At 43.0% G+C, this 14,865-nt stretch overlaps 1 protein-coding gene across 1 annotated transcript in view; it reads left to right on the plus strand.

The window, feature by feature from the left end:
* Nucleotides 1–11,454, plus strand: part of CDC27 (cell division cycle 27) — a 34,086-nt gene extending 22,632 nt beyond the window's left edge. Inside the window, 5 exon segments of the mRNA XM_009320439.1 lie at nucleotides 521–638; nucleotides 1,720–1,848; nucleotides 3,595–3,669; nucleotides 6,101–6,281; nucleotides 8,594–11,454. Of these exon segments, the coding sequence (XP_009318714.1) occupies nucleotides 521–638; nucleotides 1,720–1,848; nucleotides 3,595–3,669; nucleotides 6,101–6,281; nucleotides 8,594–8,676 (586 nt within the window). The 3' untranslated portion in view covers nucleotides 8,677–11,454.
* The last annotated feature ends 3,411 nt before the right edge of the window (nucleotides 11,455–14,865 follow it).

Raw genomic sequence — 14,865 nt, forward strand, 5'->3', positions numbered from 1 at the left:
GTGGGCCTCATTTGTTTATTAAACAGTTACTTCCACAAGGAGGGCAAAAAATGGGAGCTTTTTTGGTTTCCGCAGATCTTCTTGCCTGTATTACCCCAGCTATTTTGTTCTTTGCAGCACTCCTCATGCATGTAGTTGATTTGTTCTTCAATTGCAGTTGGAGGATGAGAGATCTGCCCCTTTATACCTTAGGATACAGTCGGGTTTTTACAGCTTTTTCCGTGGAAAAAATAAATAAAGCAGTAAAAGTTAGATCTGCTACTGTAAGTCACTTAATCTTGAGAAACTTTTGTATGCTTTTTACTTTGCAGCTGTTCAGCCAGTCTTCCTGTGTATCAATATCAATTCTTCAAACTATCTTGGGTTTTTTGCTCAATTGGGTAATTTTAGATGTAGCTTTTTCCCACCCTGGGTGGGGTTGGCAAGTCTATGGACCATTTCTGCCAGGTCATATTCACTGACAAAGATTAGTTTGATTAGAATACAGTCTTACTTAACAGAATTGTTTTTCTGCTTGCAGGTATGGGTTGGGAATGATTTATTACAAGCAGGAAAAATTCAGTCTGGCAGAAATGCATTTCCAGAAAGCACTTGATATCAATCCTCAGAGCTCAGTCTTACTGTGTCACATTGGAGTAGTAAGTAGATTGCACTTAACGCTATCCCTGTTGTGTTTTACTCTGCTTCTGTACTTTGCAGTAGAAAAGTCATTCTGAATGTTTTCAGCAAAAAAGCCCAACGAGTTCAGAGTACCTATTGGAGGATCTTAAGTGCCATATGAATGAATAACCACAGGATTAATGTGTCAGAAAAGAAACCCTCTTCTCTCCAAACTACTTTTAGCCAGTAATGAAATTATACTATCAGTTCATGTTTGTGAGTCAGCCAAAATAGGGGTGACATGAAAATCAAGACTGTGTGCAGATATTAATCTGAACAGAGTATTTATAGGTTTTTTTTATACCTAATACATAAGAAATTAAGTGGGTTTTAACTGCTATTGCATGCACTTGGACCAGCACTTCCAGTTCTATAAAATACTAAGGCACCCATCTCGCCTTTCAGAGTGCAATATTTTTGTCCTGGATGTATGTCCGCGTTGCCCTCATTCCAGTCACTTGTAGATGTGACAACTTACTACTTAGGCCACTTTATGCCAAGTGAAGTTTAAGTAGCAGGCAACTACTTCAGCCACCGTCTGTTCAATTAAATTTACAGGGCTATTTGAAAAGTTGGTCACTTACCCATCTGCTGCTGCAGTCCGTAGAAAACAGTAGCCTCACTCTAGCAAATGCTTGCTTATGAAGTTGGGAAGCAGCTCTTGGATATTCGTGATGGTGACTTAAGGCTGTGTAAGTGTGATGGATGGTTACCTGCTGGCATTCATTTGCCTTCTATGTGGCAGCGAAGCTGTGTCCCATTCTACAGGGATGGTGGCTGCTTCTCACTTACATACAGAGAAAGGCATTGAGTTCACTCCTGGCCAAAGGTTAAATGATTTCTATAAGCCATTGGGTGGGGAGAACGTTTTGAGGTGGAGATGAGGCGAGGTGAAGTTTTCTTCCTGTAAGAAAGCTTGTTAAGACTTGGTCTAGAATTGGACAATTTTTTTTTTTTTAAGGAACAGATTGTAAGAAAACGTAGTCAAAAGGATTTGTCCTTGTCTGGCAGATGAGATGTTATTTGCCCTTTTAAAATTGTTCTCTCTTTCTGTAATAGGTCCAGCATGCACTGAAAAAATCTGAAAAGGCTTTGGATACTTTAAACAAAGCTATTAACATTGACCCCAAGAACCCACTATGCAAATTCCATAGAGCTTCTGTATTATTTGCAAATGAAAAATACAAGGTAAGATTTGGTACATGTGGACACCTTAAGTTATCTTTAAATTGCTGTAGCTAGGAATGGGGATGCACTGGAAGCTAAATGTTTACAGCTTAACGCTGGGTAGCATCAGGGCTTGCAGGAAGAGCCTGGGACATTGGCCTATCTTGTAGAGGCTAACATGAAGTGTTTGCTTTGACAAGCGCCACCTTCGCCAAGGGAACTATGTTAAATTTTTTTTTATTGTTATAAAATCTGGGGCCAACAGGTGATGCTTTTTTAATTATTAATTAAGTCTGACCCTGGAAAAAGAAAGGAAGGAAGGGGAAACTATTGCAGCTGTCACCAACATGTGGCTGTATTATCATGAGTTTATACAAAACTACTAAAAAAAGGCTCAGCAAACTGCCTCATAACCAGCTACAGCAATAAGAACCAGCTATTTCAAAGGCTGTGCTATCGAGTGAAAAATAAGAAGCTAAGCAATTTTGGTCTGATCCCCTGTTGACCTGTACCCTGTTTAGAATGAGTGAAGATCTTCCCACAGTCTCTTTCCAGTACTGTTGTCCTCTGGCCTGTTTATTTGGCCACAGAAGACAAGCCGCAGTCTGGTTTTTGAAACCTTGCTTCAGAAATGTGTGTGCACGTGTAAAGGGAAAACTTTACTTAGAACTTTTTTTAAATTCATAACTGAACCAATTAAATATAAAATATATTAAGATTAAAGACTTAATGAAGTGCCCATTTGTAGATTTTTTTTTTTTTTAATTTAGAAGCAGAGGATACATACAAGGGGGAGGAATAATAGTCCAGTATCTTATTGCCCCTGTGCTAGTGAAGGAACTGTTGACCATGGTGAAGTGTTGTTGTAGGAAATAAAACATTTGGACTCTTTTCTTTATCAGGCTGAGACTTGTAAGACTAAAGTTAGGCTGTTCACATAAACTACATAAAAACCTATTGAAATGTTTTGGTTTTTAGCACCAGTACTAAGAATTTTGATAGTGTGATAAATTTGGCTAGTGTTAGGTAAATAAATGTAGCAAGCCCTAACTTGAAATTGTCTTCACATGAATAAGTTTTAGAGGGTTGAATGGAACTTTTTGTAACTAAAAACAATGTTTACTTCTAACTGCAGACTAAATATTTTTAGGTAGAATTTATTAATAATGCCAGGTTACTGTCACAGCAAAATAAATTGCTCCAGTGTCAACAATTAGTTTGAAGTAGAAGTTTCACTAAATATTTTGGACTTGAAATGCCTAATAGAAACACAGTCATCATTTGTAAAAGTCCACAGATACATATCTAAAACCAGAACCTTTCAAAAGCATAGGCTTGAGAGCAGTACATCCAGCACAAAATACATCAATATTCTTACTTTTTTCAGAAGCTCAGCATACTAAAGGAAGTGCCCACTGTAAATAACACTGTCAGCTTCTTGTCTTCTACCCTGTTATGCCTCACTGGGGGCAATGGGGGTGTCTGATACCGGAGTTGTTAGATGTGGTGCAGGAGACCAAAGCCCAATAAACTTGCTCTATTTCTGTAATAACGGGGCTATAATATGCTGCAATCTTTAAATGAGAAATTAAGGTAAAAGGAATTTTAGATGCTTCTCATGAGATTGCACTATTGTTCTTGATGGAATATCCTGTATGTAAATGCCAGGATTTTTTTTTCACATTACTGGTAAGTCACAGTTTAGTGATATAACTGGTTGCAGACTGCTAGCTTGCACTTACTAAGCTCTTTTTTCTTCCTTTTCAGTCTGCTTTACAAGAACTTGAAGAACTGAAACAGATTGTTCCCAAAGAGTCTCTTGTTTACTTTTTAATAGGAAAGGTAGGTAAAACTTAACTGTGATCATAAGTTCTTTGGCTTCCTTTGTTCCAGAAATGTATGCCTAATGAGAAGATTTGATGCCTGTCACTAAGTTGCTTCCATTTGGAGCAGTATTCTAAAAATTCCCAAAGCTTTAAATAAGACTTACTGCTCACAGCTTTATTACGTATCAGCTTTTAAATGCAAAAGACGGTTATTACTGGAGCAGCCTTCAGCTCTCTTTAAAACAAACCAAGAAAAAAATAACGCAAGCCAGTGTTATTCTTTGCCTGCTTTGATTTCACCGCTGTCAACTTGAAAGATAATTAATTTAAAAAAGCAAGAAATTGATCCTGATAAAGATACTTCACTGAAAAGAGATACAGTGGCTATGCACACATCCATATATCTTTCCCTGAAAATGAAACTCTATTGAATGAAGACTTGATTCAATACGATAGCGATGATGTGATCAGTGGAAATCCTTAAGATTTTGAGGGATAGTCCATCCATCAGACAGCAGTGTTGGTTATTTGCGCGTGTAGCTATTAAAATGTTGACACACATTCTGATGCGTTGTATCAGAAATGCTGAACAAGGAGTAATTGTAGAATATTCCGAAGTCTCCATCAATAGCCTCAATGTCCTTTCCAGCTGACAGCCTCCCCAAAAGAGTTGTAGAAGGTTATCAGTTTGAAAGTAAGAAGAGTCTTTAATGAGACTAATAGAGTAGGCTAGCACAGGAAAAGATACTACTAGTTTGTCAGCTGTGTTTACCTTCCAACCTCCTTTGTGTTTAAGGCCAGAGAAGGTAATCTGGTAACAGAAATCCTCCTTCCTCACCATCTTCTCTGCTAATGTGCTCTAAATAAGTTCTGCAACTTTCATCTTCTGTGGGGTGTCTGTTCACTAGGAAGCAACAAGACAAACTTGCCTCTAGCACAGTACTGGATAACTCTTAATCATCAAGATTTATCTTTTTTTAACTGGAGAGAAGTAAAAGGATTTATGCTGAAATTTGTTGACTGGTATTTGTCCAGGATGTTGTGGTTTAACCCGGCAGGCAGCTAAACACCACACAGCCGTTTGCTTACTCCTCCCCTCCCCCCAGTGGGATGGGGGAGAGAATCGGGGGGGGCAGAAGTAAAATTTGTGGGTTGAGATAAAGACACTTTAATAGGACAGAAAAGGAAGGGAAAATAATAATAATACTGATAAAAGAATATACAAAGCAAGTGATGCACAATGCAATTGCTCGCCACCCACCAACCGATGCCCAGCCAGTCCCCAAGCAGTGGTCATTGCCCCCCGGCCACCTCCCCCCAGTTTATATACTGAGTGTGATGTCATATGGTATGGAATGTCCCTTTGGCCGGTTTGGGTCAGCTGTCCTGGCTGTGCCCCCTCCCAGCTCCTCGCTGGCAGGGCATGAGAAGCTGAAAAGGCCTTGACTGTGTAAGCACTGCTTAGCAACAACTGAAACATCAGTGTGTTGTCAACATTATTCTCATCCTAAATCCAAAACACAGCACTGTACCAGCTACTAGGAAAAAAAATTAACTCTATCCCAGCCAAAACCAGGACACAGGAGTAGCTGGACCTCTAAATTGACATTAGAGTTGCCATGTCTGGCCAAACTTAAGTACTTTCACTGTTTAAATGCGTAACACAGATAAATTACTTGCTCATCTGTCCTTAATGATAAGGAGAGCTTCAGTGCAAGTTACAGTGACAAAGAAGGTAAAATATGGGCTGGATTCTGCAATGCAGTGTTGTCTTGAAAATGTTTCTGTTCAGTTTAGCAGGACAAGCTAGGAGTCACTTAATGTCCCGTTCTTTTCTCCACCTGCCAATGATAGTTAAAATGCCACTTGAGGATGTAAGAACGGCCGTGCTGAGTCAGGTCAAAAATCTGTCTAACCGTGTATCCTGCCTTTGCTAGTCCTCAATATGAGAGCTGTAGGGAAGAGTATAAGATTAACGAGTGCATGTGGTGATACTTCCCCAGACTGTTCTCTGGGCCTCTGACATTAGAATTCTGAGACTTTGGACTTCTCCTGAGCCGCAAGTAGATTTGGGGTTACAGAGACTCAAGAAATTGAAAGAGTGGTGAGGGGGTAAGACAAAACAAAACGTGTACACTAATGGCTTTTACACCACCCTGCTGCAGAGCTCCAAAGCTTAAATTTATATCTGAAGATCCACCTCCTTATGTTTTTGAATCTGTCAGCTGCTAGTTTAATTTAATTTCTTTGGAGTCTTAAATAGAAACACTTGCTCACTCTTTCTACACATATTTCCCATGTTTCCCTTGGGACTAGTATAATAAATCTTTTATCTACGCTCTGTTGCTTTTCATAAAATATCAGTTAACTGTGGCTTGGTATGTTTGTTGCTCAAACCGTCAAGTAGCAACTTCATGTAAATGTAGCCTTTTATGCTTTTATTTTAGGTTTATAAAAAACTGGGTCAAACGCATTTGGCCCTGATGAATTTCTCATGGGCAATGGACTTAGATCCCAAAGGAGCCAATAACCAGATTAAAGAGGCCATTGACAAACGTTACCTTCCAGATGATGAGGAACCAATAACTCAAGAAGAGCAAATCAGTGAATGTTACCCCTATGAATCAGGTTTGTATTTCCAACCCTTTGTCATTCAAGGAGGTATTTCCACTTAGGTGGTAGGAAGAATCCCAGGTTTAATAAGTGAAACAGACTGCTCAACCTCGCTGCTCGGCAAGTAAGAACTCCAGAGGCTCTTCATTCAGAAGAATCCATTCGTGCTTCCTACCGTAAGCATGAAATAAAGGATTGTGACATTTCTTTAGAATATGTATATGGAGTAGGACAGAGGTAATGACTACTGTAAATTCATACAAATCATGGTTGACTAATAGTATCCTAGGAGAGCGAGATGTTCCTAGAGCTGCAAATCTTCCCTCACAGAAGCATCAAATCATTTCAAGGTAACTGAATGCCAACTGCAATTGTCTGTAGAGGCTTTGTCAAAAGTTACACAATCTGGATGTTGGGTAAAAATACTTGTCTGTTAAACATAAAAGGTAGCTTTTGACGAAAGTCATGGAAGCGGTTTCATTTGAATCAAGAGAAAATAAAACACTCCTGTTACACTACCTGGGAATAATCCACAAAAGGGAATGGCCTGGGTCTCTCTTCTTTCTAAATTTTTATTACGAGCTTAAATTCCATGAAGCATGGGTAGCTCCGTGAAGCACGGGTGGTCATAAATGTTGACCTCTGATGCAGACTGAAATAGTGATAGAAAATAAATACTAATAAGCAATTTAATTCTTTTCCTCCAAAGAAGAAAATAGAGCAGGTTTTGGATTCTTATTAATAGATGTATGCTATGTTCTGCAATTCTAAATCTTCAACTGAAAAAGTTGTCACGCTTTCCTACTGTCTATCACGTTGATTTTCATTGACCCTGGGTACACTGTGCTTTTTAATACTGGAAACTTATCCTGTACTGCACTTCCTGAAGTAGCAAAGAGTTTTTCTCTCCCCGCTGTTGTAGTTGGGCTGACTTAGAACACTGGCTCACTGCGGGCTGAACGTGTTTCTGACCAGAAGATGGAGACAGAGAACTTCAACTGCTGAGCGACACCTAAGCAGTACAAAAAGAAAACCCCCACACCTCAAAAAAAAAACAAAAAAAACCCCAAACCACACGACCATGCACACAAAAACCCCAAAACCAACCAAAAAAAAAAAAAACCCAACCCAAAAAAAGAAAAAAAACAAATAACTTAATCTGTCCAATAAATGTAAACAAAATAAAACAGTGTTAAGCTGTGTGTAAGCAATTCAGTTTCCCTGGCTGCGCAGATAAGTTGTAGAAGAGTTTCATGGTCTCAGCTGAATAAATCTTTTGGGATATGTGAGACAAGCTAGAGTAAGTTAAGGTAGTACAGGGGCGGGGGGGGGGGGGATTGTTTTTAATATAGTGGCTAGTGTAAGCCATTTTGTTGTGCATTAAATTGCCTAGCGTGGGGCTGGCTGTGTCCATTGTACAGAACCCTGTAAAGTGTTGGCATTAAAGCAATAAGACATCTGTGTTTCCCCACACGAAACAACTTGGGTGTTTGGGAATTTACAATTAATATGCAAAATTATACTGTGGGAAGCAGACTCAAGTCATACTCGTCTGTGTGCGAAGAACAACCATCATTAGATATTTACCTTCGTTCTAATTTTAGTGAGTATAGAAGTTAAATATTTAAGGGTGGCCTCTCAGTATGTACACATTTATCTCGTATGCTGTGCACGGCACGCTGTCTTTATTCAAGTAGCGGCAGGAATCTAGTTTTCCTGGAAGCTCCAGGCCAGGCATCATCTGAGCTGAGTGAGCAGAGCAATTCTTCAGCATCAGAAGCGTCAGTATGCATTTACTCAAAGGATTTCTCTTACCTCATATCTTATTCTTTGCCACGGAAGCAGGGAGCAAATAGAGGCTGCCTAACACTACTAATTGAATATTATTTGATTGCACGTTGAGTGGTCGCAATGCACTAATGCAGTGGGTAACTACTGTGAGTGTTTCGGGCAGCTGGTGTGTTTTGAAGGAGCGGGAAGGTTAAATTGCTGCTAAGGCAATTTTGGAACCCTCCATGCCAACCCCTACCTAACAAGGTGTCAGAGATTTCAGATTCCTAGCAGAAGATGGCTAAGGCAGCATGTTTCATTAATACATACTTCGTGTTAATTCCTTTCTAAATACGTTTGTTTAGACTTCGTTAAGCTGGCGGGGTCGGTGTATTAGAAGGAAAAAGGGAAAAGCCAGATGGCTTTAAAGCATTTTGAGGGGAAGCCCAAAGCCATTGCTGCTGTGCTTTTGACGTGCTAGAGTTGGTTGTGGGGGAATCTTTGTAGTGAAGCAGCCCGGTAGAGTTTGACTACTCTGTGTTTCTTTTTCTTTCAAGTTGGCACAGATGAATCCCAGGAGAGCAGCATGACGGATGCAGACGACACACAGCTCCACGCAGTTGAAAGTGATGAATTTTAACCTCCAAAAGCCAGTATCTGAGCTTGAGTGTGTGACTGGTACTGTTGTGTTCTCCCCTTCCTTCGCATCCTGGGTCTTCACATCACTGAGCCAGCATTGTCATTATTCTCCACTGACACCATGAGTACACCACTCAGACTTAAACTGTACACAGAGTTAATGGCAGTGCAATATTCAGCTGCTACTGAGTCTGACTAGTTGGCTCTTACACGTTTATGAAAGTGACTGAGGAGGAAATGCTGGTTTTGGACTCCCCTTTGCTGGAAAAATATCATGGAAGAAAGACTTGTGGTTTGCTGTAACGAAGCCAGTAGATGTGGGGATAGTACTAATGAAGCAGTGTCTTGTTCTTTTTCCAGAAATGTGTCTTAGTTTGGTTCTTTCTTGGTAAGCAGAGTGCTGAACTTCATTTCCAAGTTCTTCGAGGACAGTGTTGACAAACGCAGGCTGTTAAAGACTTTTGCATATTGTAGTGTAACTTAAATGCCAGGGAATGTAAATGACCTTAAAGCTGCAGTGTCTCCAGTGAACAAACACAACGCACGTGCTCAGAACTGGGAGTGTGTCAGACTACGTAAAATATCCAGTGTCCCTACTTAGAGTGCAAACTTGCAGGAGTGGAAATGTAGCAGGAGAATCACATTGCAGAATCAAAGCTTTCATGAAATGCTTTCATGTTCTAACCAAGAATTAATTTATTCGCCTAGTTTCTGAAAGGTCAGTGTTTACCTTGTACTTCAAAGAAACAAGTCACCACCACCTTGCTTCATTTTACACGTACCCCTTGACTTGTTCTTCCCCTCTGAAGAATAAAAATTAATAAAGGGCAAAATCAAGAGAGAAATGTACGTAGAACTGTAATGTGAAAACATCAAACTCTTAATCCAGAGTGACTGCGTGTTTCTGAGCAGCTAGACTGGGAAGACCGTGGAAGCCTTAATGCAATCAGAACCTTAGTCAAACGCATCAAATAATTGTCTAAGATTAGTATCACTTTTAAAACTGTCTTGTAAAGTGTGGTCCAAGCAGGATGCAAACATGTGCAATTAGCTGTCTTTCTCCCTTTTTTTTTTTTTAGCTGTTTGTTAAGATTCTCACGCTAGGAACGCTTTCCTCTTCTACAGAGGCTGCTTCTGTGAGAGGAAAGCTACGCCACGTTAACGAGTCCAAAATGATCTTTCTCTGTAGCATTCTGCAGCAACAATTGGTGCCCTTTATGCAGCGATGATAAAGAAAGTGTATGATATAAGCAGTTTTAAAGAGCAATTTATGCAGAATAAATTGGGAATGATATAAATTTCATAGCAACATATTTGTTGTGATCAGTCTTAATGTTTTGTTTTGTTTTTTTTTAACGTATTGGTTTTTAGGGGTCTTTTAGTTACCTTTAGAACTCCAATTTTTTTAAATTCTGTCCTTGTCTTACACTAGGCATGTCTTCTGTCACAGCTCCTCTCTGGTCATGAGCCACATGGACACCTTTGTCATTTGGAAAATAATCCTCAAGTGCTGAGCGAAAATATAATTCTCTGATTTTTTTTTTATTTGAAGTAGGAAGATAAGCAGTGAAAAATAGGCTTAAACTCCCCTAAGAGCGTGAAAAGGAATTTCTGAAATCCAAACAATGATAATATATTAAAGGAGCTTTGTGCCTCTGCCATCTACTTCTGATCAGCTTGTGTCTGGAAGGTTGATGAATTGACTGGAAGATCACGACACGTTTCAGCTGGCTTGAGCGCGCTGACTCTTGCGCTGCTTTTTGTGGCGATAGATATTCCGGGGTGATTCCCTTTCCCGATGAGTCCTCCCCGAGGAAGACACGGGGTTCAAATTTCCCGAGAGCTGATCTGCATCTGCGGTAGAGTTCACGCGCGGTGCTCGAGTTACCCGGGTCTGTCCTGCCGTGGTTTTTCCCATCCAGCCGCGGGGTGCGCTCGCAGCTTCCCAGTGCGTCCCTCGCAAGGAGGAGTTCCGAAGCGGCACCTCAGCGTAAGGTCTGGAGGCAGCACTTGTCCGAACGCCACCAATTAACGTGTTAATTGGCTTCCGTTTGGTTCCCAGCATATTTTTCTAAGCCAAAAGCAGGAGTAAGCAGGTGCTACTCTCAAGACTTTTCCGTAACAAATGCTGCTGTTTAAATGGGGACCAGAGATCTGGGCAATTCGGTGGCTTTTCCCCTTCTGTTCTCTAAAAATTGCGAACAATTGTAGTAGAACTTTCAACACCCTGGAAAGAGCTCTTAATTCAGCTGGGATGTTAAAAGGATAGTCGTGCTACCCGGAAGGTTTAATACTTAGACCTGTCCCTTGCTTTATATGTACATCATACCTTAAAGTGATTTTTTTTTTTTCTTTTTGCCAATAATCTCAAGTAAAGTTCAGACCATGCTGCTATTTCACCTTCCGAATAGATACACAAAACTAATATTTAATCAGTAAAATTTTGCTCTCTTTGAAGAGGGGCAGGGAGAGGGACGGCGAGCATGAAGGCACTCTGGCAGCCAGGTTAGAGCAAGTGTGTTCACTGAAAAGAATAGGGGAACTGTCATTTTCTTACAACAAAACTATGGAAAAATGCAAAGTGTGGGTGTGGTGTGTACTATTTGCATTGAAACAATGTAATTTGTCTTTTTCCTTTTTTTTTTTTTTTTTTTTGCTTTTCCTGACTTTTTATTTCAAAAATTGTACAGTCTTAGGAAAAAAAAAAAAAAGTCTTTTCTGTTAATCTGTTTGCGATTCATTAAAGGATGTGGAAAATCCAAATAAACTACTTTTAAAAGCAGGCTCATCCCCAGGTCCTCTGGGTCAGCGGTGGAATTCATCCTTCAGGAGGTGGGCACGTGCAGCGGAGCTGGAGAGAGGTTTAGGGACAGACCTCGGGGGACGTGGGGGCTGTTTTCCCTCCTGCGGTAGCTGGTGAGCCTGGTGTCGCCGGTGAATCCGCCGCAGGCTTCCAGCGGAGCGGGCTGCGAGTGTATCTTCCTGGGCTGGATTTTTTTGGGGGTGGGATGTTACACCCGACCCCTCACGGGGCGTGCAGTGAGGTCTCCAGAAACGTTTCCGTTCATCGTCAGCTTACATCCTGCAGCTCGACAGGAGATTGAGTCAGCTCCCAGGTATGGAGCGGACTTTTTTTTCTGTTTTTTATTCCGCCTCCCATAGCAGCTCATAACATTGCTTGTGGCTGCAACTGCTGTCGGCTCAGGAGAGAAATGGTTGCGGACTTCGCTATACTTTCAGACCTGGAGGAAAAGCTTGCCAGGAAGGCTGAGATTCACGGCTGTGTAGGAATTCCTCTTGCTGCATATGCAGTCATCTTGGATTAAAGCTTTTAGCGCTCATTTTTGTCCCCTATATTAGCCTAATCCAGTAATTTTTTTGAGAGCCAAGTGTGACTGTAAAAGCGACACTGAGCTTAACCCTTTCCTACCCCTAGTTGCCTCCCCCTTTTTTTTTTCCCCATGTTTCCTTCAATCGTGGACTTTTATGATTGTGCGTGCAAATGCAGCCCCGCAGTTAAATTCTCTGCTCTGTAGCCCACTTCCCGCCCTGCTTTTCGCGCGGCAGCGAGAGCCGAGTTATTCTTCCTGTGTCTCGGTTGCAGTTTCTCTGTGTCGGCTCAAATACGGGTGATTTAGGCTGTACGCTTCCTAGCGGTGAAACGAAGCTTTGTTAGTGGTGGGCCGAGCTTTAGATGCCTCCAGAGAAAGGCAAAGCATTAATGAAACGTGACTTGTAAGCTGCAATACTTCGTTCTGCGTCCGAATCGCAGCAATGCAGCCAACGCTAGGAGTTGATAGTACCTCAGGATTTCCAGCCCGGGAATATTTTTGGCACCTGGTCTTTACGAACACCCACAGCTTGTTACTAGTACATCACACTCCATTCTGTTGTTCATCAGTAACTTTGCTGCTGCCTCGTCTCCCTATTTTCTGTCCCTCTGTCAAAGTTAGTCACTTTGTTTGAGCACGACCTGGTCCAGGAACAGGCACTGGTTCATTTTTTTTAAATGGAGCAGAAGAACAGGGTTTCTAAGGCAGGAAGCCCTGTATTCCTGATCCTCAGAGGAGTGGGGTTTAAAATTATATTAACGCAGAGAATAAGACTTCCTCTGCTGCTTCTGCCTGTCTGCTTTTCAAATCGGTATTTGTGGAGCACCTGATTTTTCAGTTGGTTTGGGTCCCGCTGCTATATAAACCCCGGGAAACGTTCCTCACTTTGAAATCCCACGGCGGCGGGCAGCCGGGTGAGCAGGGACAGGAGGGGACCTGGTCCCTTCCCTGGGGTCGCAGCACCAGACCCGGACAGCAAACGCCTCTCCAGCCTCTTGTGTCCTCACATCCAGCTGGGCAGAGTCACGGAGCAAAGCCACGGACCGGGAACGCCGGACCCAGAACAAGCCCGTGGAGGTGGAAACGGGACAGATGAGGGTGAAGGAGGCTGAAGAGCCGCTGTGGCAGCTGCAAGAGACGTGAGACTGATGAGAAACGGGGGAGCGGGCACGGCGGGGTGACGCGTGGGACCTGGGCTGGGTGACCATCCCCTCTCCAGAGCCAACTGTCACGTTCACCTGGGATTGGGCCGATTTGGGGCTTTTCTGGGTTTCTCAGCGCCTCAGCAGGAGCGATGCTCAGCGGGGCCACCCCCTGTGCCTCTGCAGCCTCGCGGCACAGGCGAACACGGACACCGATGGCTTCTGCGTCCGCCGGTGCCCATACGTCTCGTCTGTGGCTCTGGCCGCATTTCTGGTCCATCCATCGGAGGTTGGGTCCATCCCCCCCCCCCTCGTGTGATGCTCCGACCCGTCCTCATCTGGGACCTGCTCTCCTGGCCCACACTATTTTATTTGGCCTTAAAGGATGGGAAGGATTTCAAATATCCTGATGGTACCAGTAAGGGAATTATCAGAAATGCCCCCCAGATCAGAAAAAAACACTTTCCAAGGTCAATTCCATCAAAAATACCCCAGAAAACCGCGTCCAGAAAGGAGCCATAAGTTCCTTTCTGACGATCTTTACATTCAGACATTTTTTATTGGTTAAAAATCTCCTCCTGTTCCAAAATCCAGCAGTTCATATCCACATATGTGTGGAACAACAGAAATTCTTTGCTGTCGGGACATTTGGAAAGTGAGCTTAAGAAGACAAGAGGATTGGTTTGCTGCTTTCTGCCTCTTTTGGTTTCTCGTGTGTCTCAACAGATTTAGAAAAGGCACTTTCTGGTGGGTGTTTCTCTCTCAGAACCATTGTGCTGGGTGAGCGGCACATCTACCGCACCCACTTCTAAGCACTTTGTGAAGGCAATCCGCTGCGGCGCTGGCAATCGCCCGCAGAACACGGCCATATTCTGGATTTTCGTGGATAACCAGGTAAAACAGCCCGGTTGCAACCACCGTAGGAAAACCACCTTCCCTGGGATAGGGGAGGCAGGGGACGGTGTCTGCACGGGAGACGGTGAATGCGGCTGCTCTGTGTAGGGCGTCTACGAACTGTAATTTAAATATAGAGGAGTTTGGCCGCTACGTTGAGTAGGGCCAGAAGTTCCCCCCGCGTCCTCCCTGCACCAGAAGTGGTGGTGAAAAATTCATTTTGGTCCTAAAACTGAAAATACCTGCCGAAGAGGAAAAGACTGCCTGTATCTAGTAACGCGTGCGTGGTAATCCTCTGACCGAGAAGGAAGTCTCCTGCCTCCCCACGCTGGATGAGTTACCAACGTTCAGCTAATCCCGCGTAAAGCCTCTGGGTGCAGCAGTGTCTCTCCCTCCGTCGGCATCGTCCGGTGGATGCACCTACCTGGACCTCGGGGAGGTGCAGGGGCAAGAAGTCACAGCGAAAACCCAACACAGCCCGGCTTGCCCGAGGAGCCAGGAACGGGAATTTCCTCCTTTGATCCGTCCGGCAGAACTCACCTTTGCTCAGATGTTGGGGATATTTTACGATGGTACAAAACATCCCGGGGATTCCTGGGGGGAGCGGGGCATTGGGGATCGGGATCTCGTCTGTGACGTTGACGTATTTGGAGCGTCCTGAACATCCTCTCCACAGCTCCGCTGTCCCAAAGGCAAACAGGGACTCTCGTCGCACAGAAGGACCGTCAGCGAAAAGTGAAGGAGCTTGTCTCGTTCTCGGCCTGCGGGACGTGGAGTTGTGCCTTTTATTTGAATTAAACCCGGCCCGTCACTGGGATAAAA

Source organism: Pygoscelis adeliae, unplaced genomic scaffold, assembly GCF_000699105.1.
Source record: "Pygoscelis adeliae isolate BGI_AS28 unplaced genomic scaffold, ASM69910v1 Scaffold203, whole genome shotgun sequence".
Classification (NCBI taxonomy): Eukaryota; Metazoa; Chordata; class Aves; order Sphenisciformes; family Spheniscidae; genus Pygoscelis; species Pygoscelis adeliae.